We start from the raw sequence: 24960 nt of genomic DNA, 5'->3' as shown, positions 1-24960 counted from the left end.
CTGATCATGTTGACACCAGCCTTCAGACACTGCTGCAGGTTAAACTGGGCTAACATAACACATTTAGGCTGATTTAGTCTGAAAGACTAGTCTGACTTTAATATATTAATTAAGGTAATAAGCCTACAAATAACCCATAATACAACACTTTGTAAAAGACGTTGTTACATGCTCAATTTAAAAATAATTTCTGTTATAATGAGTGAACATATATTAGTTTAGTCCTGAAGTATAAGCTCAGTGTAGTATCTTTTGTCTCCAGAGCGCTACAGATCGTAGTTTTTTTTTTCTTCAAAAAAATCCAAGATGCACCAAAGATGACGAGGGAAACCCTGTTTGTGATTGTATAACCAAACAATAATCAATTAATAATTACCAAAAAAATCATCAGTTCCATCTATATTCATACTTCTGTTACATTAAAAGGAATCAGTTTGAATCTGAATCTGATTCATGGTGAATTTATTTCAAGCTTTTGCTGAGATTTTCAAACAAATCTCATGTTCTTCATTGAATTGTCACCTGCTGATATTGTTAAGGCGTTTTCAGACATGAAATCTGAAACATGTCCACACATTTCGGTCTGGACCTGCCTCGGAGGTTGTCTTTCACATATGAACGATGCAGCAGGAGATTCTCCGCTCACAGACATTCACAACTTCAAAAAAATCCCCAGAACGTTCAGGTGAGGGTGGTGCAGCAGGCAGAGGACCTACTGTATTAATTTGGGTGCAGAGATCCTGTGTTTTTGTCTACAACACACCAACACCAGCGTCAGCCCGTATCACCAAAAGCTCTATTGACATCTTCGTCTGTGTCTTCTTTTCTGTGTTTTTCAGTTATGAGTCTTGTTGTGTGTTAGAAATGTCATCAAGTCTCACAATGAGGTTTGTTTGTGGCTGTGAGTTACACTTAAATATTTGTAAAAATTGAAATAAATAATATAAAATTCCAGTAAATGTATCTTGAGTTCAGTTTTCTTTGGTAAGACTGCTTTATCTAAGCTTCATCAATCAATTCAAATTGAATTTAAATAGACCCTAAACAATTTCAAACAGATGTTGTAGTGAAAATGAAAAAGGAACACACTAACTAATGTAAATGAAAGCCAGCAATCGTACTCTTTGTAGTTGGTTAAATACCAGTTTAAGTAACACCCCTTCTCTGTCTGAACTGGCAAATGGCTGCAAATGTTTTTAATTGAGCCAATGTGAGAAAGGTCTAAGAGCGTGAGCTCTGAGACGGCCCTGGGGGCATTGGGGGAGCCTGGGCACATTCTTCCCCTCTCTTTAAACTAGATACTCAGACTGATAGACAGACACCACTTTGCCAGACAGACATTTTCAAGAACTGATCGCGCTGCCCCAGGCCAGAATTGGGGATTTCACCAGAAACACATTAGACTTCTGTGACTTGTTGATGCAGTCGGAGACAAGAGATAAAGATAATTCAGGCTTCATTTTGATTTTGTGAATGATAAAGAAATACACACACTAATGATCTGCCCAACCGAAGGGTTGAGCAGTTTGTTGATGTCATGTGTAAGGCCCCATTTTTTTTATCCAAGGCATTCCTCTCCCTTCTTCTAATACCTACCCCTACCCAATTTTGTTTCCTGTACAGAAAATTGCCGCCATATTTTGGATGTTGTCTCACTTGAACTTTTTGAAGTTTTGCACTTGGGCACTAAGAGTTCTCAAGTACTAACAGATGTGGTTAGTCCATCTCCCTTATTGAGGGGAAACCCGCCATTATCCAAGCTGGCAGCTTGAGTGGATGTTTTACCATTTTTCTCAGACTGTCTTTGTGTGCATGTCTTTTTTGTAAAGTCTTTCATGTCTAGTGACCTTAACGCTTTCTCATCAGCTGCACTTTTATGTCCTCTGTCCTCACACAGGTTTAGATGCAGAGCTTTACTATGTGCGAGATGATGTGGTGAATCACTATGCACTCTCCTTCACTCTGCCTGTGCCCAGTGAGACCAACAGTCTTCACTTCACATGGCATTCCAAGACAAAAGTAAGTATCAGTAGCATCAGTAATGATTTAATAATCACCTCAATACATTGGTACACATTTAAGACAACTTATGTACATAAGCAACTCTGGATTTTCACTGTTCGTAGGTCGACTACCGGCTTGGCTTCCTCGTGGAGAACCCTGTTGCCATGAACCAACCAAGAAGCAACATCTCCAGTCAGGGGGAGGTTCCCCACGTTCCCTCTGGTTGGTCACATGCTCTCATGAAGTCATAGTGCTCAACATGCTTCTAGTTTTTAGACTTTTTTACATTTTAGACTTGAGACTTGATCTCAGTAAATATACGGTTCTGACTTAGATTGCAAAAATTAAAAACTTGCATAAGCAAACAACAACAATACACGTTTATGAGTGAGCTTTGGTGGCTGATTTTCTCGCTGTAGAAAGTAAATAAGTACATTTCTCAATAATGACAAATAAAAATCATCATTGAACATCACTGGTGAAACATAAAGAGCCCAACAGTATGGTTCTGGAAATAAAAATCCCATTCATTTTACAAAAAGAGATTCTGATAATCAGCCATATTATTATTGTCCAAGGTAGACTTACAACGAGCTATGAGATTGTGAAAGAATTGTGCTCCTCTAGAAGCCACAAGTCTGTATGTCAAGAAGAAATACTACACTACCAACAACCCTCAGGTGTAAAGGCAAGAGGCTGTGATTGGTGGAGCTCACTGTTACAATAGAAATGTTTACCACAACTGCAAAAATCATGTCGGTTATGATCAGCTATGATCAGATTGTTGAACGTTTCATTACATTTACCACAGAGGAACCATTGTTTCCCTCTCCAACATGCTACAGTATTTAGATGAAAAGAGAGTTCTTGTTGATTCGCCATGGTTTAAGTTGTGTAGTTATTTAACTCTTAAAATAATTATGATCACAGTCTTGTACCTTTACGGTTTACAGTATTTTATTTGCTCAAATGTTTAACAGCCACGATTGATCTCGTAGTGTAGTCTTAAAACTTCTTTTTTTTTGAGGATTTTCTGAAATGTCTATGGAGCTAATGGATGGGAAATTTACTTCCTCTATGTATGTTGTTTTCTCTAACCAAATATTCACTGCAGTTGATTAAGTTTCTCCATATGATGTTTGTGGTTTGTGTTTCCCTCCACAGTCTTTAGAGTGGACCTCTTTTGTTCCGGTGAGGTCGATGGAGAGGCTGTTTTAACAGTGCAGCTCAATCTGACCATCCATGCCAACAACTACACAGTGCTCAACTTCAAGAGGAGGAAAATGTGCTATAAGAGTGAGTATCCAAACATATGCAGGTTAGAAGTACGTATCAGTAAAATTTATTCACCTGTAGACTTTACCACAGCAAACATATTTACATACCACAGCAAAAATGCAATGAATAAAATGAATAGCAGTAGAGCCATTGTTAGTATTTTTCCACCTGTGCGTTCCCTGATGCAACAAGTGAAAATGTCTGCTGTGAAAAGGACTTTTGACAAGAAACCGTCAAGCACACACTGTTATGTTATAAATTACTTGTTTCATATTATATTCTACATAGACTGTGGATTGTGTTGAGTTTTCAAGCTTTTTTTTTAGCTCTTGTGTTTGAATCTTACAGTGGGAAATATACCTCTCTGTTTTCTGTGTTCTGCTCTGTGCTATTTTCAAACTCTCTGAAGATAATAACATGTGGCCAAGAGGCTTCTTGCAGTATGCCCTGAGGAAAATCTTTTATTTCCATCTTAATAAAAGCGTCACCAAGCAGGATGGAAGAGAGTTTTCCAGTTTCACAGACGCAGTTCGTAAGCAGATTCATTTCCTCTGCAGGAAAGTCTTCTCTTTTACCACCTGGCAAATGTGCCATCACAATACCCTCCAATTCTTTCCAAACGTGGATTTTAATGACAGCTTGAGACAGCAGCCTGATTGATTTATTGTACGTTACATGTTACACCCGAAACACAATCAGGATTAATTCAGAGACCAAGTGCAACCTGTTTGACCCTTGTGCCTGGTTCAATGACCTGATTTCGATCATTAAACTGGCAAAATTGGATTTCAACATGTCCTAAATGCACTTTAGACCATGCGTTCAGATCATTAAAATAGAGCCCTAGTCATTTTCAATGGCTGGAACTTTTCATGGAACCCATAAACCTTTGAACTCAAGAGCTTAATTGAAAAATAAAGTCTGGTTTTTCCTTTGGGCCTAGAACAAAGTCTCTGTTTGGGAGATAGTTCTCTACTGTCAGCAGGAATCATAATATTCTGGATATTGCTGATTAGTTTGTTACTTTACAAGGACTAGTAACAGTTTGCATAGTGTTATTGACCATTGTCTCTGAATGACTGTCACACAGTGTAGGGATGAATCGATTACAGGTTTTACGATTAACCAAGGTAAAATATCTGATGGTTGGTATTACCGCGTGAAATTTAAACCATCATTAAAACTGCGGTTGATGAGCTCATGGTAAAAAGTGTCCAGCATCAACCACAGTGAGCAACGGTGTTCAAGTGTTTGTTATGTGTGTTATGTTAAGTTTACTTTGTGTTTGTTTGATTCTTGAGAGTTTATGAGACATGAACACATTGAAAAACAGTCAATCATTTTGCTTGCACGCGGTTCACACAAAGTGTGACATGATGCGCAGTCAGGACATCAGGGTTAAAGCGATCCGGAATTCATGATCCAACACCATCGATCAATAGAGAGAAATAAAGCATTTGGTTGAAACTGAATATCTTTTTTACTTGGGTGGTTCTTACATAAACCGGGGACCTGCTAGTGATATTTCAATGACAGTACCATAATTGAAAATTCTATATGAACAACCAAGAGCTCTATTTTATCGTCTTCTAATGAGAAGGAGAGATACAAAACTTATTATATTGCCTTTACTTCCTCAAATAGTCCTTTCTACTTTGGAGACAGGCTTTTTGCCTTTCTGGTGTTTTTAATTTTTAGTTTCCCTTAAGGCATTCTGTAGTTTCTCTTTCTCTTTTTTGTCGCACACATCTTTAAACTAGAATGTCAGTAGAGCACATACCGTCACCAAATTCACAAAAAGGTGAACAAACACCATATGTAACAAAGTTTCAATAAAATAATTTTATTTAATTTTCATTTAACACATTTTTTCACAGCCGTACACTGCACTAAATCTCATAACTGTGTTAATAAATTCTACCATTCGGATGATGTTTTGAATTTCTCTGTCTTTCTGCCTTCCTTCCTTCTTTCTTTCCTTCACAGGAATCGATTCCGACCCAAAGATTCCCAGTCCCATTCCCATCAACAACAACACTCTTGAGCGGCCTGACTGTAAGTAAGACTGTAATGTTTCCTTCACATCCTGCTTAATTTCTCTCTCTCCACCAGCTCCATCTCTTGTCCAGCATGGTGTCATCAGCCTGATAAGACAGAGGCTGAATTACATTTAGGAAATCTCTCTGTACAGCAGTGCACGTCAGACTTTCCATAACCAAGGCATATGATTTCAGAGCCCAGAGAGATGGATGCATTCTGCTGTTAAAATGTGCTCTGTCAGCCCCCACCCATTGGAGTGGGTGTCCTCTTCCAGTGAGATTTATTCTCTTTGAGCCCACTGCCCCAGTAACAAAGCACCATTAGTTGCTTGTCTCCCTTCTGCTTCGGTAAGCCCAAGGAACCTGGGGCCCTCCAAGGCTTTTAGAGAGGTGATGAGAAAAGCTCTCTGACACTGGATCCTGGGCACAGCCTCCACTATTCCAGGCCTCCATTAACCCTAAGTGGAGCCCTCAGTGCACTTATCATGTCTTTCCCCCTCGCTCTAACTCACTCATGTCTTTATCCCATTGCCTTACTTCCATTTTGATGCTGTGCTTTTAAATAACACAGTTGATGCTTTTTTAATGACAATGTTATTTTGTGTACTGTGATGCTATAGTCACCAAATTTTACAGCGAGATTGTTAACCTGTGGCTTGTTTTCATCAGTAGATGGTGTGACCCCCCCCACCAGCTCCACTCAGGTGTTCTATATAAGCGTAAGCGTCTGCTGCATCGTCATCTTCCTCGTGGCCATCATCCTGGCCATCTTGCACCTGCACAGCATGAAGAGAGTGGAGATGGAGGACAGGTTTGTTTCTTTAGTTTGTCCGGGTTCCAAAGACATCACTGCCATTGTTATGGAAAGTACGCTCATTATAGTGAAGCTGAAGAGAACCAGCATTCAGCTGAGTGGATTTACAGCCTCCTATCTGTCACCTGTGAAAGTTATTTTAGTACTTTCTGCAGAATCCCTCTATTCAAAGACCAACAAAAATAGGCCAGATGGCTGCGGGCAGCTCTGCAGATATCTGTGTGAAATGAGATCAGCACTGTAGAGAGGTTAGCCATTGAGAAAGTGGTACATTTAAATAGCATAAAGATTGTTTTTCTTTTGTCATGGATGTCTGTCTAATGTGATATTTACCATAGCTGAAACTGTGCTACATTATATGGAGAGGTCTTTCTCTTTTTTCACCTACTAATGCAGTGCTCACTCTAAACCTCCCTCTTTGGAATGGGTTGTTTGCTTGGCCTGTGGTATGCTGGTTGGAGCTTTCTTTGTAAAACTGTAAAGGGGCCTGCAGTAACTGAGCTGCAGCTAGAAAAGCCCGGCTGCTGGACACAGTACCACCGCAGAACACTGAGCTGTGCCTTTGTCTATTTAAAGTTTCTGTGAAGTTTGACGCAGAAACCCAAACTGTCGAATCAGTTGTTGTGAAAATGCTGTGGTTGTGATTCACAACGTCACGTACATTGATTTGTCGCAGCTGCTGCTGCTGCTTCAAAGTGTTGGACACCTGTTTATTACATTTTAAACTGCACTAATTTTATGGTAGTGTAATTAAATTGAAATTATCACTGTCAACACATAAATAAAAAAGTTTAGACTCCATTAGTTTTAAATATATGTTCCTAAACAACTGAGTCTATATTCCACATTGTTTTGTTTTTTAAATAGTCATGCCAACATTTTATATTCTGATTTAATTAAATCAGGTTTTGCCATCAAGTTGTACCATTGAAACAAGATGAGACTAGTTTGTAGTTAGTGCACGATCCAGGAGCCTTCAGATTAGAACTTCATGTTTTCTCTCTCTGTGTTTTTCAGTGTAAGTGACAGTGGGAGCTCACAGGGTCTGTCTCAGCCATCCACCCAGACCACACAGTACCTGAGGGCAGACACACCAAACAACGCAGCCCCTGTCACAAGTAAGACATCTTATTTACTCCCTCTGACCACTGAAAGAACAACCAGATCAAACAATGATCCGATGCATCAGTTCATGTGGAAATAGTGATTGTTTTTGTGGAGGTACTCACAAAACTGGATCTAGACATGTTAAAATGCATCAATAATGTCTGATTCAGTCTTCTCACACTGGCATCGCAAAATGTGCATGCTTCTCCAAATGCAATAATCGACTGTGAATGACCTTATTAGCTTAACTGCTATCATAAGATTGTAATGAAGAGCATAGTCCCTGCAGTGACGCTCTCTTTATTTTTGGTTGCTGTTAACCCTTGTTAGTGTCAGAGCAGTGTAAGTGTTCTCACTGTGTGCACTGCGACAACTTCAAACAACAATTCAAATGGCAGATACTGGTCTACACTAATGTTGTAAATTCAGAATATAGGACAAGATGGTGACTATTCCCTTGTACGGTTGAAGGTCTTCTGCACAATTTAAGTTACCAACTACAATGTCAACAGAACAGGGTGGGAAATAGACATTCAGTAACGACGACATAGTGTCTAAAGTCTAAACATTATTCTAACTTATCTCAGACCTGTATTAGGACTTACTCACTATTGTCATTTAATCTCTTACCAGCGTGTCAGTAAATCTCAACCTGAGAACATGGCCACCAATGAGGGTCTTTGTTCATAGTTGTTGTTGCAGTGTGATCATGTTCTCTTGGCTGGTGTTCACTGTAATTATGGGGTAAGTATTATTCTGTTGCTGTTTGTCATGCAGAGTTGAACTTTATATTACAGTGTAAGTACAGCAATAGGTCCATGAAATGAGTTTCAATTCTCTCATGTTAAAAGCATCACCATGGTTACCGCGGCAACTTTGGATTTCAAAGGAGATATTATGAGATTTTTTGACAGATAGTACCTCAGTGCAAGGGGTAAAAAAAACGTTCAATTTAACAGGGAGCTGTTTGCAAGACTAACCAGAAACTTCCTGGAGTCTGCTACTGTACTGAAATATTCTTGTATCTCAACACCTTTAAAATGTATTTTGAAATGGAAACTACAGTTACTGCTAGGGTAAATAATTACATAATAATAATAACATAAGGAACATTCCTCCTGTTGAAATGCACATTTACTCTCCAATAACTTCAAAAAAGGGAAACACTAGCTGCTCTCAGATATGCACTGACTGTCTCTGGAGTTTGTCCTCCAATCCCCCTAGGATTCACCATGAGTGAGTGGGTGCGTTGATGAATAGAATAAAAATATCTCATGATGAAAAAGAGGTGTCATTTACGTAGAAGACAAAGATGACAACTTTGAAAGACAGAGATTCATGAGCTTTTGGTGATAAGGGCTGACACTGGTGTCGATTTGCTGTAAATAAAATGTCTCTACAGCAGAATTTATGTTTTATGTCTTGCCTCCTGCATGCATTACCCAGGCACCACCGCTCACCTAAAAGCTTTTGAGTGTGTCCTGTTGTTGTGAATGCATCTGACCTGGAGAATCTCCTGCTGTTTTTTATGTGTAAAAGGATCCGGACCCAATTGTCCAGGCATTATATCTGGAGTTCATGTCTGAAAATGACTTTCACCTGGAAACAATATAAAAGTCCTAAAGATTGTCGTAGTATTTTGCCTTGCCCCTTTTCTTATAACATAATACTATGACCGGTTTCCATAGAATAGCATCCCATTCCAAATAATTCACAGACCTTAGGCAGTAATTTGTCAGTGAGATTTAGGGGTTAGTTTCCTGTCCGTGCAGTTTGGTCTCAAGGCAGTTGTTAATACTACATATGTATTTTCTGATATATATCTGTAGAGTGAGTCATACCTTTGACTTTAATGATCCAATGAAGTAAACAGAATGAAACTCAGTAGAGCACATACCTCCGCCAAGGCCCAACTGTCCCCTTAAAGGGATAGTTCACCCAAAAATGAAAATGTACTCATTATCTACTCACCACTATGCTGATGGAGGGGTGAGTGAAGTGTCCACAAATCACTTTTTGGAGTTTCATGGATAAACAAAATGCAGCAAAATCCAGTAGATTGAAGAAACTTGTGACCACGTCTTCAAACATAAAGAACAATAGAAAAAAAACATAAAAGGCCTCCATACTGCTCCTCTGGTGTCATCCAAGTGTCCATAAGCCCTGACATTCAAGTTCAACTCGAAATGGCATCTTTAGCCCATTAGCCATGCAGAGCTGCGTTCACACTTTCACAAGCTCTCACTCTAGGGGCGTGAGACAAGAGCAGCAAGACCTCGCGATAGCTGCAGTTACTGCTGCAATAACTTGCGCTAGCTAGACGAGAGCTTGTGCGGTGTGCATGCACGTGCGAATGAGCGAGACTCTGGGCTAGGATGATAGCACCAGACAGGCTCAAAACATTGTGTAAATGACGCAGTTTCAAGTTGAATTTGAATGTTGGGACTGACGGACACTTGGATGACACTGCAGGAGCAGCATGGAAGCATTTTATTGTTATGTTTGAAGAAGTAGTCACCATTTACTTCAATTGCATTGGATTTGGCTGCATCATTGTTTATTCCTGAAACACCAAAAGCGATTTGTCAACTCAAATACTATTTAATGAGTGAATTTTCATTTTAGGGTGAACTATCCCTCTAAATTCAACCATGCTGCACCAATTTGTCCACACTAACAGACAGCAGTTGTTTCAATGTGCCTGATTTGTTTCATTACAATTCAGGAATTATTCTCTGGGACATTGGAGAAAATGATCAAAACACCCAATATCACAATGTTCAAGAAAACAATGCCTGGATTCGCCCCATTGTCCGGATCTGTCCCACAATCCTATGTCTTATCTTTTTGTGTCCCATCCATCCCAAATGTTTTGTGGATTTATGTTCCGTATTTTTTGTTTAATCCTTAGCAGAACAAAGAAGTAAACAAGGGGTGAAAACATAACCTCCATGGTTGAAGTAATATTGTCTCTTTCTCAGCTCTCTCTACTTCATTTTGGGAACCAGTGGACAGGCACTCCAGCTTATTGTCAATGTATGATCCATCACTGCCCTCTTGTGGTTACAACTCACATCTCACCTCCTGTGCATTGTGTTTGACCCGCTTGCCTTCTCCTTTTTGTCTAATGCTTTGCTTATTGTGATCATTTGCACCACCATCCACCCAACTCCTGATGGGCAAGTTTATTCATATTGCACTCATGCCTGGTTTGATGGATGTTTTCCATATGAGCTGGAAATTTGCAGCTACAGTTCACATCCATTCATTCACTCAGGTCATGTTGTAATTTGAGTGAGCTCTCCATTAAAACACCTCTCTCACTCTCTCCCACCCTGTGCCCCCTCCCCTCTTGTCATCAGACAATCACCCTGGTTCTGCACCCATACTCCAGCTTGCTGCCTCCTCCTTCCAAAACCCTGGTGCTCCCCCTCATGAAACCAAAAGTAAGTTCCATTGAAGCTCTGAGACTCAACCCAACACTCCAAACTCGTTGATGCTATTATGTTGTCATGTGCAGCGTAGTAATATTAACACCTAAACCATATCTTTTCAATAGTTTATTTGGCATTACACTTATTGGATCCATACTGTATGTGGTTTTGTTCACTTACCCTCATGTCCTGCCTGCAGGGTATTAACAGGGTAAAAGATAATACTTTCAGAAATAACTGGAGGGTACCAATTTCTCATGGGGCAGCTGATCCTCAGAATCATGACCCATGCAACTCACCTGCTTCATACTAACCTGCTTCATTACTTTGTCAACTTGTTCGGTTGTGTGTTTTAGATTAGATACTGTATTTACATAGGCATTAGATATTTACTTTAAAAATCATAGCGAGATCTCTTGAACCAATTTTGAAACAAAAGCTCAAATCAAATTTATTGATGTAAAGTGCTGAACATTCTCTAGTTCCAGCTTCTCGAATGTGAGGATTTTATGATTTTCTCTGTTTGTTATCATTGTAAACTGAAAATCTTTTTATCTTGTGTTTATTTTTTTGTAATAGATGATTAAAATACCCCAAAGTTAGCACTCCAATTAACAATCGTAAGGTGTGTGTTTTGGTTAATATCACATGTGAATACACAATTTCATTGTTAAACAGGCTAAATGCAAGTATTCGTATTTTGTCAAAGATTCACAATCCTCGATCACTCATGATGCATCCTCTATTCATGCAAGCATTTTGTCTTCCCTGTTTCTCTTACTCATATTTGTCATTCATCAAGCAGACTAAAAGTGTAGAGGTTTGAGTGCCATTGGCACTTTTGTTAGCTTGTGGAAGGACATTCAGTTTAGACGCTTTTCACAGCAGCCATTTTGAAATGAAACAGGTGTTACTAATCACATTAATTAAGCCTCTTTCTAAACAGAGCACAATCTTCATGTCAAAATGGCTGCCGTGAAAAGATGAATTGTGTTACTCCCTATTCATATAAAATAATGTAATAACATAATAATACATTACAATTTTTGGGGATTTCTTGTGAACCAGTAGCTTGTGTGTGTGTGTGTGTGTGCGTGCGTGCGTGCGTGCATGGGATATGCATCTGTTGCTTGATAACTTTTTTTTATCTTAGATTTTGTTAGCATTTGTTTTAATTTCTTTGAAAATAAATGGTGTTCTCAATTTGACCTGCAGGGGGCAGCATTGATCTATTTTATGGTAATCCTTACTCTACACCTCACATGCAGCAGCAGAGATTTAAACTTTCATTCAAATTAGTTTAAATTAGCAAATGGCCAATGCAAAATCTGAATCTTTGGACCTACAAACATTTTTTTTTAAATCATGTTTTTGAGGTTTATTTTGATATGAAAGGCTTCTTTTAATCTCAAATGCATCTTAAATAGTCTCATACAATTTAAATGTTCTCTACAGAGTATCAGATGTAGCTTATAAAAACACAAAGGGACTTGATGTTACCTTCAGTGTCTAGAGGTTGTTTGTTTTCCATTATTTCTGTCTCATCTCTGGTTTACAAACCATTTGTCTAAGCTACTGTTCATAGCCTGGCAGAGTGGTCATACACACAACTGAGGTTTGGTTATCCTGCATCACTGACATGCTGTGCACATATAAAGTGTGTTGATAGAAAGGGTTTGTGTTTAAACAATGTGTGGATACAGAGATACTACAAAGAATGGCCCCTGTTTCATATCAAAACTTGCTACCTGACCAGCAGAGTATATAGGGAGGTTATGTAACAGTCGTGCTGTGATACAGGACTTTTCTCGTCATTGCTTTGATGCACATTTGTAAGGTACTGTGTATCTCTTGCTGACCATGTTTCTTGTAATTTCTGGAATTCTTTGAATGAATATGACGGATTTGTGTGTTTTACCGGAAATCTTTGTCACAGTCAGAAATGCATCTCTTTCAAAAGTGATGCAAAGCAGATGTCCCCCGGCTTTTTTATCTTGTGTTAATCTGAGTTAAAAGACCTGTGACTCAGTTAGAAAGTGTTTTGTTTACACTTGGATTATATGCATCTTTCATAAGACTCTTTGCTTTTTCATCCTCTCAGGCTACCCGTCTCTCCGCATAGAGAAGAATGACCTGAGGAGTGTTACACTATTGGAGGCTAAAGCTAAAGTGAAAGACATCGCCATCTCAAGGGAGAGAGTCACACTACGAGATGTTCTGCATGAAGGTATTTGTCTCTCGTCCTCCCTCTTTCCTCATCTCTCTTTTCTCTTAGTAGAGCCCCAAATGACTTCCACGTTCTTCCGAAGAGTATAAACATTATCTCAACACCTCTTTGAAAAGCTAAGAGGACAGATTGTGTCATGTGATGCTTTGTTCATGAATGCTGCTGTGGATGTGAGATGTGGTTTTAGAGTGGCAGGGTGGTGGAGAGGTTTTATTAATAGTGGCATTAATTAGCATTTTATTTCATTAAATACATATGTGCACAAACATTGTTCTCGCACATATCAGAGAGAGAGAACTGCAGTTGATGTCACTTATGGGTATGTGCAAAACTGCAGCTGAGGCTATGCCGTCCAATTGTCTGTGTGGATGGAGCAAAACACCAAGTTAGAGATCTCTTATTTTATTATGAGATGTGTTTAAAAAAAAAAAAGTTTCATTATGAAAATGTGGCCGGACAGATATGGCAGGCCACCATAGTGGAGATAATTAATGGGAAACAATGCGTATTCTTCGCTTTATACTTTATACTGTATTTATTAAGATCTGAGAATAGTCCTAAAAATCTCTGAATACCTAACTTAAAAAATGTTTATAAAAGAAACTTACTTCACTAAACCAGTTCATGGTGGTAATATGTTTTATTTATTTGCACAAATCAAACCAATTATTAATAAAAAAAAATGTCTCAAAGACATTTGGCCAAAGGACTGCAGTTATAAATTAGCCAGCTGGCTATCAGTGGCACATTTACAATGTGTTGATATGTTGAAATGTTGATCATTGTGTATTAATATATATACATAAATACATGAAAATTAAATGAAACTACAAATTAACAGAAGCTGCACCCTATTAGAACAGAGTAATGAAATACTGACAGAGTTCAAATGATACTGAATTATTTTAATTTTGTTTAAAGAGGTTACTAAAATATGACTGTAAAGAAAGCAGCAGTTGTAGTTTCTCTCTCACACACACACACGACGATTATAAATGTCCTTATTGTCTGAACAGAGGGTCAAAGGCTTCCTGCATCTGAGAAAATCTCCTTATATACCTTATATGCTGCTGTCAAGTTACCACAAAGAATGACTTCACATCATGTCAGAGCTTAGTCGGCTATATAGCATAAACCTCGGCCTGCGCAACTGATGACTTCATTTCACCGTGAATATTCTCGGGGATGATATTCAGCAGGAGCCTATATGACTTCAATGTCATAAAAGTTCATTTAATTTGTCCCCCAACCGTATAAGAAGCAATGAAATAGGAGGAAGCGCAGAGAAGCCTGCAGCTGATAGCAGAGGTGTGACAAAATGAGACATAAATTATAGATCATCATAACCCCTCGTTGACAAGAACAGACATAAAAGATGTAGAATGTCTATTTTAACGCTAGTTGTTTAAATCATTTTAAAACGTAGATTTTAAAAGTGGTAAAGCTCTGTTGATTGTACGCGTGAAAATCAAGTTATAAGAAAGCAGCTGCTGCAAATGGTACGCTACCCAACCCAATTCTGAATTCTGAATGTTTATTTAGTTAGAAGTGCAGTATTACATTTTCAGGAGTGTTGTAAATATGGGCCTTGGTTTTTATTGCATGGTGTTACAGCATACAGGGGTGAATATACATTCAAAGCTGTGGTCTACCTCCCCTGATGAAACATTTGGCCACATTAACAACTAGAATGGCCCTCAGAGAGCATATACCTCCACCAAGGCCTAACAGTCCCCTTATGAACCCATATTAAATTCACTAGATCCAGACTTTTATTTGGATGTGCACCAAATTTTACACACATACATTAATATCCATCCCCTATACATGCCTGTTTTATCACATAAAGAACACTGTATCTCACAATGTTTTTACAAGTGAAAAAGAATTCCTGAGTCCCCCTGATTTGGATACGCACCAAGATGAACAGTTTTATTCATAATCCTGCAAACTAAATTACAAACAAATGCCAATGAAGACATAACTTCTTAAGTGGAGGTAACAAGGCTGTAAATGCAGTGTATTTATATCAATGTACATTAAAAAAGTATTACGTCTAGAAAATGAAGAACGTCAGTGATCAAGGTTTTTTCATCCATTGTCAAGTGTCAAACTTGTAGCCCTCAGATTACTAATCTGAGCACGGGTGTAGGGAAAAGTCGGTAAACATAAACATCATTTTCTTCATTCTAAAAAAATCAGAGGTAAGGTAATGTTAATTACCTTACCTTAATTCTGTTACTTACATCTTTAAAAAAAAGTACAACTCAATTTGAAGCCTGCTGCACCTTGTGCAAGAAAATGCTCAGATTAGGTATAAAGGCATTATAGTCACATGGGAAGTCATCAAATCTTAAATCTGCTATAAAAAACCAACAGCAAACGCACACACACACATTATCTCGTCACATCCAGTTGGATGTGAATAAAGGAATTTATTGGGATTTACAGTAATTCTGAGACTTCATATCCTTTTTTTGCCAGCGTGGATGTGAAATAAGCCTTAAATTGAATTAATAATGTTCTTGAAAAGTCTTAAATGTAGCTTGTTGGGACCTACAGAACCCCCTAAAGCTGAAGCACAGTAGTGTGAGAGTATAAATTTTACTTCACTACATCTGTTTTTTAGTTTAATATTTTTCATCTGCACAACACTGACATGTGTTCTTTTTTTCCCTTTTATTTTCTTTTCATGCTCTGAGGATGTTATGCAGAGACAGGTCACTGTGCTGCACTCCTCTTGACAGTCATATAAGAGTCAGAGCTTAACTCTAAACAATTTTAAACTTTCCATAAACTTTAAATAGTTCCTCCTGAGGTATATAACATATTGACAGAAAGTCTTAGACCCTGAAGATAAACATTCAGCTTCAGTTTGGCTCGATCAGTCTTCCTCACTGGAGACTCTGGATGCTTTTGGAGGGGATTCAGCCTTGTCATGGAGTGATGGTACTGAACAAGACCGTACTTCAATTTCTGGAGATTTGCCCATGCCGGGGTTTATTGTGGCTGTTCGAGTGATGTAAGACTTACCCAAGGATGAATACAACATAGCAGAGGAAAAACAGTGTGGGTGTTCTGTTTTTAAATGCCACCTAAAAGCCTTAAGGGGCTTACTGTCATTGTTTTTGAACATAGGTAGTATTCTCTTGCCAATTTATTTTCTTTAGTCTACTGTGTTTTTTGATACAACACTAGACACTGTAATTGAAAGAAACATTAAATTGTTGTTCTTAACTCTGGTAGCACTGTGGCTGACAGGGTGTTAATTGAGAAATATCTCAACAACTCATAGATGTACTGACATGGATTTTAGTTTCAGACATTCATAGTGAATTCAAATGAATGACTATTTGGTTGACTATCTACTGCACAATTTCTTACAATAACTGCTTTTAGACATGCACTGAACTCTGGATAATCTCTGCAAGGGCTGTATGTGTGAATGCAAATTTCCAAGTGAGAGCCTCTGGACTTTTTCGGGACGTTTTCCTGTCTGCCCTCGAGTAGGTGTCTGTCTGAATGAACCGATCATCCACAGAATTCACTGTGAGTGGAGTTGCCGTGATGTTTCACACGTGAGAGACACAGAACAAATAAAAAGAATACAGATAGCTAGAGGAAAAAGAGGAACCATACATGCAGAGGACACCGGTGAAGATTTCAAGACAGCTTTTAGTTGTGCCGACCTCGATGTCAATGTGCTGTAAAACAAAAATTAGATTTCTGCAACGGAATTAATATGGTACGTCCTGCCGCTGCCTGCTCGACCCCTCACCTGAATGCTCCAGGGAGTTCTGTGTTGTTGTGAACACCTCTGAGCTGACGGCAAGTATATTCTGGAGTTCATGTCTGAAAATGGCTATAGATTGTGAGTATAAGAGTGTGGTGATCAAACATGTCTGAATGGACAGTTGCTGAGTTTTATGATGCCTTGTCCTCACTCAGCCACCTCACTTTACCTTGAGGTTTTTTTAATGGAAACTGCCTAAAAACATAAAATGTGACTCATGCTTTACAAGGGGCTTTGTTGGAGAGTCTTCAGGTAAAACAAAAGTCCAAAAAAATTACAAAATATCAGCAAATTCAAAATAAACATTGAGAACATAACATAACACCTGAGGTACAAAAAATCGGAGAAATGCAGGCCACGTCTCGAAGGTGGTTGAACTCTGAGTAGTGTTCTGTTTTTGGGAGCCTGCAGGTCCAGACAGGCTCAAAAGAGAAGGCAGGAGCTGGAGGGAGACAGTTAAACACTCACCCTGTTGTTATGTTTGTCTGTGCTCCTGTTGAAACACAAGGTGTAGTTAGCCTTCGGGGTTCGATGTTTTTTTAAAGCTTACGTTACTGGTTTACGTTGTGAAATGCTATTTCACCTCAGAGAAATCCTTGGAGCGATGCGGTGACAGTTTAGACAAAGGAGATAATGAACATGCTCACTTAGTCCTCTTACATCGTACGTAGTTGTGAATCATTGGACATAATGAATGACCTTCTGCGCTCCACTGATTTGCTCTTGTTTTGGCCTCTGTCAGCGAGACAGGAGCCAAACCTGCCTAATCCCATTAAGAGACAAAGCGTTTTAAGCAGAAGCCTGTCCACCTCTGTCCACAGACCAGCCAGGCGTGACGGCCAGCGACAGCGGTGGCATTTCGATCTTTGAATGTGATGCCTCTGGCTTTTTCTCTCCTGCCCTTTTCCCCAGATCAAAACTTGTGGTTTTTGTTTGACAGGCACGTTTGGCCGCATCTTCCACGGCGTGCTGCTGGACGAGAAGGACCCCAGTAAGGAGAAGCAGGTCTTTGTGAAGACAGTAAAAGGTATGCGTTCTGTCCTGGCAATCAGTTGACTGCACAGTTGTCAAAGAAATGAAAATATTGTCAACTCGAGTGTTGTAAGTTTTCCCATTTCTATTAATGTGCAACTCGCTCTGGGTTTCCTAAGAAGTGAGGTTTGGCAAAGTAAACACTGTCAATCTCAGTGAGCATCAATAGGCTGAAACATGATTGTAATGCCAAAGACGTAAGAGGAATGACCAAGGTCAGTGGACTGAAACATAATGTAGCCAACAGTTCAGGCGACACTGTGTGGTTTTTAATTTGATTTCAGTGATTTGATTTTTTTTGTTTGTTTTTGTGCTTCCAAGCCAGTACCAGCTGTAGTCGAGGAGCGATGTTTTAGGGTTGTCCGCCTGTCTCATTCTCATTAGCGTGATATTTCAGGAACCAATGAGGAAATGTCTTCAAATCTGGCACAAACATTCACTTGGATTCAAGGATGAACTGATTAGATTTGGATTGTCAAATGTGAAAGTCACTATGATATCACAAAAGACATAATACACCTTAACATCTTTTGTTCAAAGTCCTTTAAAGTCTTCAGCGCATGTTTTTGTGTGTCTGTATATAATTTTGCCCATCCCATTCTCTCAGCAACACCTGGAGGGAATTTCTTCACATCTGGCACAAACATCCATTTGGACTCCAGGAGGAAATGATTAGAGTTTAGTGGTCAAAGATCACTTACTTTATAAAACTGTTTTTTTGGTCATAACTATAAAATAGACTTAGTACCTTTTATTAAATTCAACCCTGGACAGACATGAATGTGAAGTCGGCAGGTTGGCTGAGGTGTACAACCACTGGGTGATTATTCTATTTTGTTATGTTTTGTGAACACTGGTGTTGAGCACTTTAGGCTGTTAACCAAACATTGCCTATAAAAACAAGTGCTTCTCTAATGACTTCAGCAGATGTCCATACATTGTTTCAGTCCAGAACACTGATCTGATGGTAGATTAATTGCAAGTCTTACTCACGCTGCAGTTTTTGCACATTAGTGAAAGGCCTCCTCTATATGGGAGTGTCAGGTTGTTTGTTAGCGGCATGTGTCGGCTCTCTCTGCCAGTTGCCTTCTGACCTCTCGATTCTCATGTTTACTCAGGGAGGGGTGGATACCTCAGTGAGCAATATCCCTTTGCCAGTCTCGGCTTTGTTGAACTCTTTACTTCCTTCTCATGCTCCTTTTGGGAATACAACATGATGGCAAAGGGGCATTCACAGATTTAAAAACTGGCAAACCCAGTTTCCCACTAAAAATAACTGAGAAGAGGGATCTGTGCTGGGAAACAAGTAAAAAAAACACTACATGGAGTCACAGAGTTAATGCAACCTTACCTTTCCATCTGCTACTGCAAATCAGCAGCTATAAGGGACTTAAATCCAATTGTGTCTCTGAAAAAATGTGTAGATCATGCGTCTGAGGTGCAGGTGACCATGATGTTGACGGAAAGTTGCAAACTTCGTGGACTTCATCACAGGCAAGTGGAAGCACTCACAGAACACAGGAGGCTATTTGTGGTTTTGGGGCAGTTTGCTTTTATTTGATAAAAGAAACATATATCAAAATAGATATAATAATCTAACAAGACCATTTGGCCATTAAAGCCCCCAAACAGCAGTATTAACCTTTACCATGGCTATACGGTTGTCCACTTTTGAAACAGTTTGAGTGTTGAAAGTAGCCATAAAAGCTCTGGTTTAGTCAGAAGCCAACAGTGTTCCCTCAGAGCATTTCCTGTGGTCCTCTTCTAAATTAACGTTGATGAAAGACGACCACATTTTACATATGGAACAGATACTGTAACTGAGTTTGTTTATTTCTCAGAACCTGCTATACCTGCATAGCTTAACTGTTCTGTCTTCATGTGAAAAGGATGCTCCTTCCTCTTTTCCTCTTGCCTGTTAACATGTACTTTTGACTTCCATGAACCTGTTTGACATGCATCAAACTTCTACACGTGCTCCTGTTCCGTAATTGCTCTCGCTCTCTGCCCTCAGAAATCTGTTACCCATAAGTCATGTGTGTACGGAGGATGGAGAGAAGCCAATGGTGCTGTTGCCTTTCATGGCCTGGGGGAACCTCAAGCTATTCCTGCGGCAGTGCAAGTTAGCCGAGGCTAACAACCCACAGGTGAGGTTTTTAAATCAGAATACATTTTCTGGAGCTTTAAGGCACTTATTAAGCCTTTAGATAAATACCTCGATGCGAGCCATGTATGGCACCGACATTTATTGAGCTATTAAAATAAATCCCCCCCAAATTGGAAGAAAAGTCAGATTAAATCCAGTGTCAAGCCTGAAAGAGTGTTTTGTGTGTTGCAGCAATCAACAGCAAATACCACCTACCGGTTTACACTGTTATTAGAAGGACTGTTGAGATAATCATGAAGCCAGTGCTCAGGGCAGAGATTTTTATTCGCTATGTAAAGACAATCAGTCTTTTGTACAGGTTCACCCCAGGGAGTCTGATGTGCTTGGCAAAGACTCAGTGCAAATCCGACCAAATCCAAAATACAGATGCAGCAAACATTTTGCAATCACAAGATGAAGCTTGCCATCCATTTGCATTAATCAAACATCTTTATGAAGTTTCAGTTAACACATCAGCACCTTTGCTCTCTGCAATCTCATTATGTACTTTCTGGCACTTGTCAGAGTGAAAGACATAGTCATTAAGTTTCTGCTGGTGCAAGAAACGTGGAGCTATAAATCAGTATAGAGGAGATAAAACTGCGGAAAGCACAACACCACAGTGGGGCATTTGTTCAGAAAGTGAACATCTGGTTTGGAAGATAGAACTGGGGTGCTGAGAGGGCAGAACACGTGGTGAGTGTTGACCTTTCTACAGTTGTCTTTTTTTTTTTTTACTGTCAAACCAGTTACATCGTGCTCGACAGTCGAGTACAAGCTACACACTTCTCAAGTTGTTGACTTTAAAAGTTCTTATCTGAGTTCATTGGTTGCTAAGAGTTTGTTTTTCTGTGTTGTGAGGATTAATTCATTTAGGTTGTATCACAGTGTCCACGCTTAGAAAAGATTAAACAACCAAAACAGTTCCACTTTGGGTTCTTCAGCCAGGGTACTTCAGCCAGGGTTCATGCAGCGGACTCCCTGTAGTAGATTGGATATGTAGAAAAATATCTTTTCTCAGACAAAGCTGCTGGCCACACTCATGTTTACATGGCTTTGAGAGCCTACAAGCATAAAAAGCAAGTTTCTCTAATGACAGATGAACCATGTCAGAACCATGTCAGTCAGATCATTCTCCCTCAGAAATATTAATGCTATGATTTTACATTTCAGTGCTGATGTCATCTGTTGCTCTTGTGCACTAGACCAAGAAACAAAACAAGCCTACAGACATGCTAGCAGCTCTGGGAGGCCGTGCTTTGGCACAGAAGGGGTTTAAGCTAATTTAGGGGTGGGGAACATTTTCTTCCTCTCAAGGACCATTTGAAATTTTATAACATCTTTCGTGGGCCATACTAAATCATTGAACGCATATATCACACCAACCTTTCTGATGCAAAAGCTGGAACTGTCATCTTTGCTTTGCGTCTGATGTGATGGGTATGGGGGTAGGGTAAGGTATGTTGATGCTACTCACAGCTGGTTTTAGCCAAAACAACTTTTTCAAGCAAATCGTCACCTTTTGTTGAGAAATTCCTCCCTCGTATCAAACCCGGCAGTGATCCCACAAATCACAAGTAGGTTACTTATCATGTCTGATTTTTTCATCACAGACCAGAGAGAAGAAACTCAATCATGATGATTGTCAGAGATGATACAAAACACATTGTTTCGTGTTTCGTTCACCCTGACTGTGACCTTATCTTGTACAGCCAGAAGGGACCAAAATGAAGTTCGTCCACTGGTTTGTGTCATTGTCTTCAATCACAGAAAAACTCAGTCGAGCGTAAACCTCTGTGAAGGCCCAACAGTTTCACACAGATATAAGGTCCCTAAATGTGCCAGATTCAAGATCCATGCTTAAAAAAATCTCAAATATCACGCTAGATTAAAGAACCTAAATGTAATGGGATCTTCCCACACCATGCCACATTCTTCTACCAAGTTTCTGGGAAATTCATTCAGTCGTGTACGCTTACAAGCGAAGAAACTGACACGGGTGAAAACATTATCTACTAGACAGAGGTAATTCATTGCAGTCATGACTATTTTTTGTACTTTTGATTATTTATGAATTGTCTGGTGGAGTAGATGATGCTGATGTCATAGCATGATTACCATGTTCACCAAACATGTCACTAAAAAGGTTTTGCACTTCAGCATGCTCACTTATATCCTAATTAGCACTAAGCACATACTTAGAGGGGGGTGGGGGGTCAAGGTTTTTTATTTCATCCTGTGGGGAGGGACATAAATGTCACCATGTTTTTATGGATGTTCATCCAATAAATTTTGATTTGTTTCACTTAAAAACTCAAATGTGAATCTCTTGGGGGCACTCCAGTCATGAGATCATCAACGTCATTAGAGTCCATGGTCACATGCTCACATCCATGGTTACGATGGATATTTGTAACAAATTGTATGGCAATCCATTAAACGCTTGTCATGATTAGTCAATGTCACTCTAAGAACCAAAGCTTTCAACCTGCTGTTGGCACTAACCGATATTACCCTTTCCTAAAGCGTCCTACGAGCAACTAGCATGGCTAAAAATAAGGGTGTCGTTGTTGTGTTTAAGTCAGTGAATTATTTGTTGTATAATCTCTTTTTTATATAATTGTGTAACAAATTTCCTCTAAAAATGTCCTTTTCCAGGGCACAAGTCTGTTCTGCTAGTTCAATTGACAATCTTTTCACTTGTATAGAAAAAATGTTCTTGCATATATGTAACTCCCATATTTGACACAAAATTGACTGATGACTATATTTAAAGGCAAATTAGAACAATTTAACACAGAATACCAATTTTGCTCCAGTTAAGTCACGTCAGCGGTTTCCTGCCCCCCTTCCCTTTTTTTGTTTTTCCTGCCTCTGTTTCTCAACTGAACACCATCTCTCCCTCCCTCTTTTCCTTTCAGGCAATCTCTCAACAAGACCTAGTGTACATGGCGATCCAGATTGCATGTGGAATGAGCTACCTGGCTCGCAGGGAGGTCATACACAAAGACCTCGCCGCCAGGAACTGCGTGTAAGTGTCCCTGGCCCGGCTCAACACTGTCGTCATTTGTCCTTTTCCTTCCTGTAGCATTAAGTTGATTTGGTTTGGAATTTAATTACAAAAAAAATAATACTTTTCCTACGGCTCCCCCCACTCCCCTTGCAGCATTGATGACAACATGCAGGTGAAGATTACAGACAATGCTCTTGCTCGGGACCTATTTCCCATGGATTACCACTGTCTCGGAGACAATGAGAACCGGCCCGTTCGCTGGATGGCCCTGGAAAGCTTGCTCAACAATGACTTCTCTAGTGCGAGTGATGTGGTAAGAAATAATATTAGATACACACTTTACTTCTTGCAGCTAAAGCCCTGCGATATACTTGCTGTTAACTACGCATATGCAGGATGGCTGCCCTGTGTATCCTGCATGTGTTTGGTGCATAGGTTATGCACAACCTCAATAATGAACACGAAGACGCATACGCAAGATGCAATAGCCACATTAAGGATGGGGCCGTAGCAAGTCTTTGACAGGGTCATTGGGCATGTCATCAGCAATAGAGATGGCAGTGCTGCATTTGCAGAACAGGAAAAGTTTTCCCCTTTCTGACTTGATCTTAACATTAGCGAAATGTTGATCCCCTTGAGTGCTGCCATCCTTGTTAATGTTTACTGCATGCAGTTATGAAACTAGCAGAAAGATTGGTCTGAGTCAAACATTATAGAAGGGAGCACACTACAATCTAGTCTGAGTTTTGTGGTGTGCTCTCAGCTAGAATCCTCCAGTAACACGCGTATATGCAATAATGTGAACAATAAATGTTCACACAGTTGACTACACATACAGAAGGTTAGACAGAAAATATATTCCAGACCTAAGGGTGCACCTCTAATCTGTATACAGTGTATTCACCACCAAAAAAGTAACATTTCCTGGTTCTCAAGGTTTTTAATAGATAAAATATTTCCAGGGGCCATAAAAAAGGAGCTGATACAGGAAATGGCACCAATTGTGTTCAAGCCATTCTCAGACAGTTGGTCAAGGTATCAGAGGGAAGGGAGTAGCGGTGTTAAGCTCCATTAGTGTCCGGCTCTTCCCTCTTTCCTGTCTCAGGATAGCAGAGCACCGGAGACCCTCCCTGCACTTCCTCCAAAGGTTTCGTGTCACCAGATTAAAGGTTATGACACACTTACACAAGAGCAAGTAGCTCTTTTCCGGGATCCTTTGTTGTGGTCCGTTCGTAAGATAGTGACATAAACAGATTTATTTTACATAAGCATGTCCCCTAACAACAAGCGTAAGGTCGACACCTTCTCAAAGCCTAAGTGACCTAATGATGATGAAACTAACACTTGTTCACAAGAATGAGGAAGACCTTATTTTCTTTCTTCCCTTATGGGAGGTCAGAGTGTGGGTCAGTGCAGAGCGTGCAGGGTGGGCCCTCGCTGACACGGGAGTTTGGACCAACAGTCTCTTTACACATAACTGCCACTCGACTGTTTACTTTCATACCCTACAAAAACTTGCACTGATTATTTATGTTGCACATAAATTTTTCAACATAATTTCCTTGCATTGTTCCTGGGGAACATTTTGTATTTTAATGTAAACGGGCAACACACTCTGGATAGAAATGGTGATTATGTTTATCCTGTTGGATAATAACACATGTGAAACAACTGCTTGTAGATTATGTTTAGGAAATGCTGTCAATGAAAGTTAACGTTGGTATCAGCGCTAATCACATTTGTGTTTTCACAGTGGGCCTTCGGAGTGACCCTGTGGGAACTGATGACTCTGGGTCAGACCCCCTACGTGGACATTGACCCTTTTGAGATGTCGGCTTATCTGAAGGATGGGTACAGAATAGCACAACCAATCAACTGCCCAGATGAACTGTACGTTGATTCTCTCATTCTCACGCACACAGCGCTACATTTTTTATTTCCTGATTAATTGATTTCCTTAAAAAACTAAGATTTTAAATTGTGACCATTAACTTGCTACTCTATTGGTCAGTCCCAAATATTTTCAAATCTTGTCCAAAAGCTGTAAAATATTAAGCAAAGTTGATATAGTAA

The 24960-nt window shown here is 39.6% G+C and overlaps 1 protein-coding gene across 4 annotated transcripts in view; it reads left to right on the top strand.

Moving 5' to 3' along the window:
* Positions 1-24960, top strand: part of ryk (receptor like tyrosine kinase) — a 42154-nt gene that overhangs the window by 13470 nt on the left and 3724 nt on the right. The window contains exons 2-15 of one of the 4 annotated variants that reach the window (XM_069522508.1): positions 1898-2019; positions 2127-2226; positions 3169-3300; positions 5269-5337; positions 5991-6132; positions 7153-7253; positions 10605-10688; positions 12778-12903; positions 17637-17723; positions 19153-19222; positions 19743-19875; positions 22796-22905; positions 23041-23200; positions 24641-24777. In XM_069522508.1, coding sequence (XP_069378609.1) covers positions 1898-2019; positions 2127-2226; positions 3169-3300; positions 5269-5337; positions 5991-6132; positions 7153-7253; positions 10605-10688; positions 12778-12903; positions 17637-17723; positions 19153-19222; positions 19743-19875; positions 22796-22905; positions 23041-23200; positions 24641-24777 — 1573 coding nt within the window. The remainder of the gene's footprint in view (positions 1-1897; positions 2020-2126; positions 2227-3168; positions 3301-5268; positions 5338-5990; positions 6133-7152; positions 7254-10604; positions 10689-12777; positions 12904-17636; positions 17724-19152; positions 19223-19742; positions 19876-22795; positions 22906-23040; positions 23201-24640; positions 24778-24960) is intronic. The other 3 variants (XM_069522509.1, XM_069522511.1, XM_069522510.1) reach the window with 3 other exon arrangements.

Source organism: Paralichthys olivaceus, chromosome 3 (genome assembly GCF_024713975.1).
Source record: "Paralichthys olivaceus isolate ysfri-2021 chromosome 3, ASM2471397v2, whole genome shotgun sequence".
In the NCBI taxonomy this organism is placed as follows: Eukaryota; Metazoa; Chordata; class Actinopteri; order Pleuronectiformes; family Paralichthyidae; genus Paralichthys; species Paralichthys olivaceus.
Note: the sequence above shows the minus strand (reverse complement) of the source record. Positions and strands in the feature narration are given on the sequence as shown.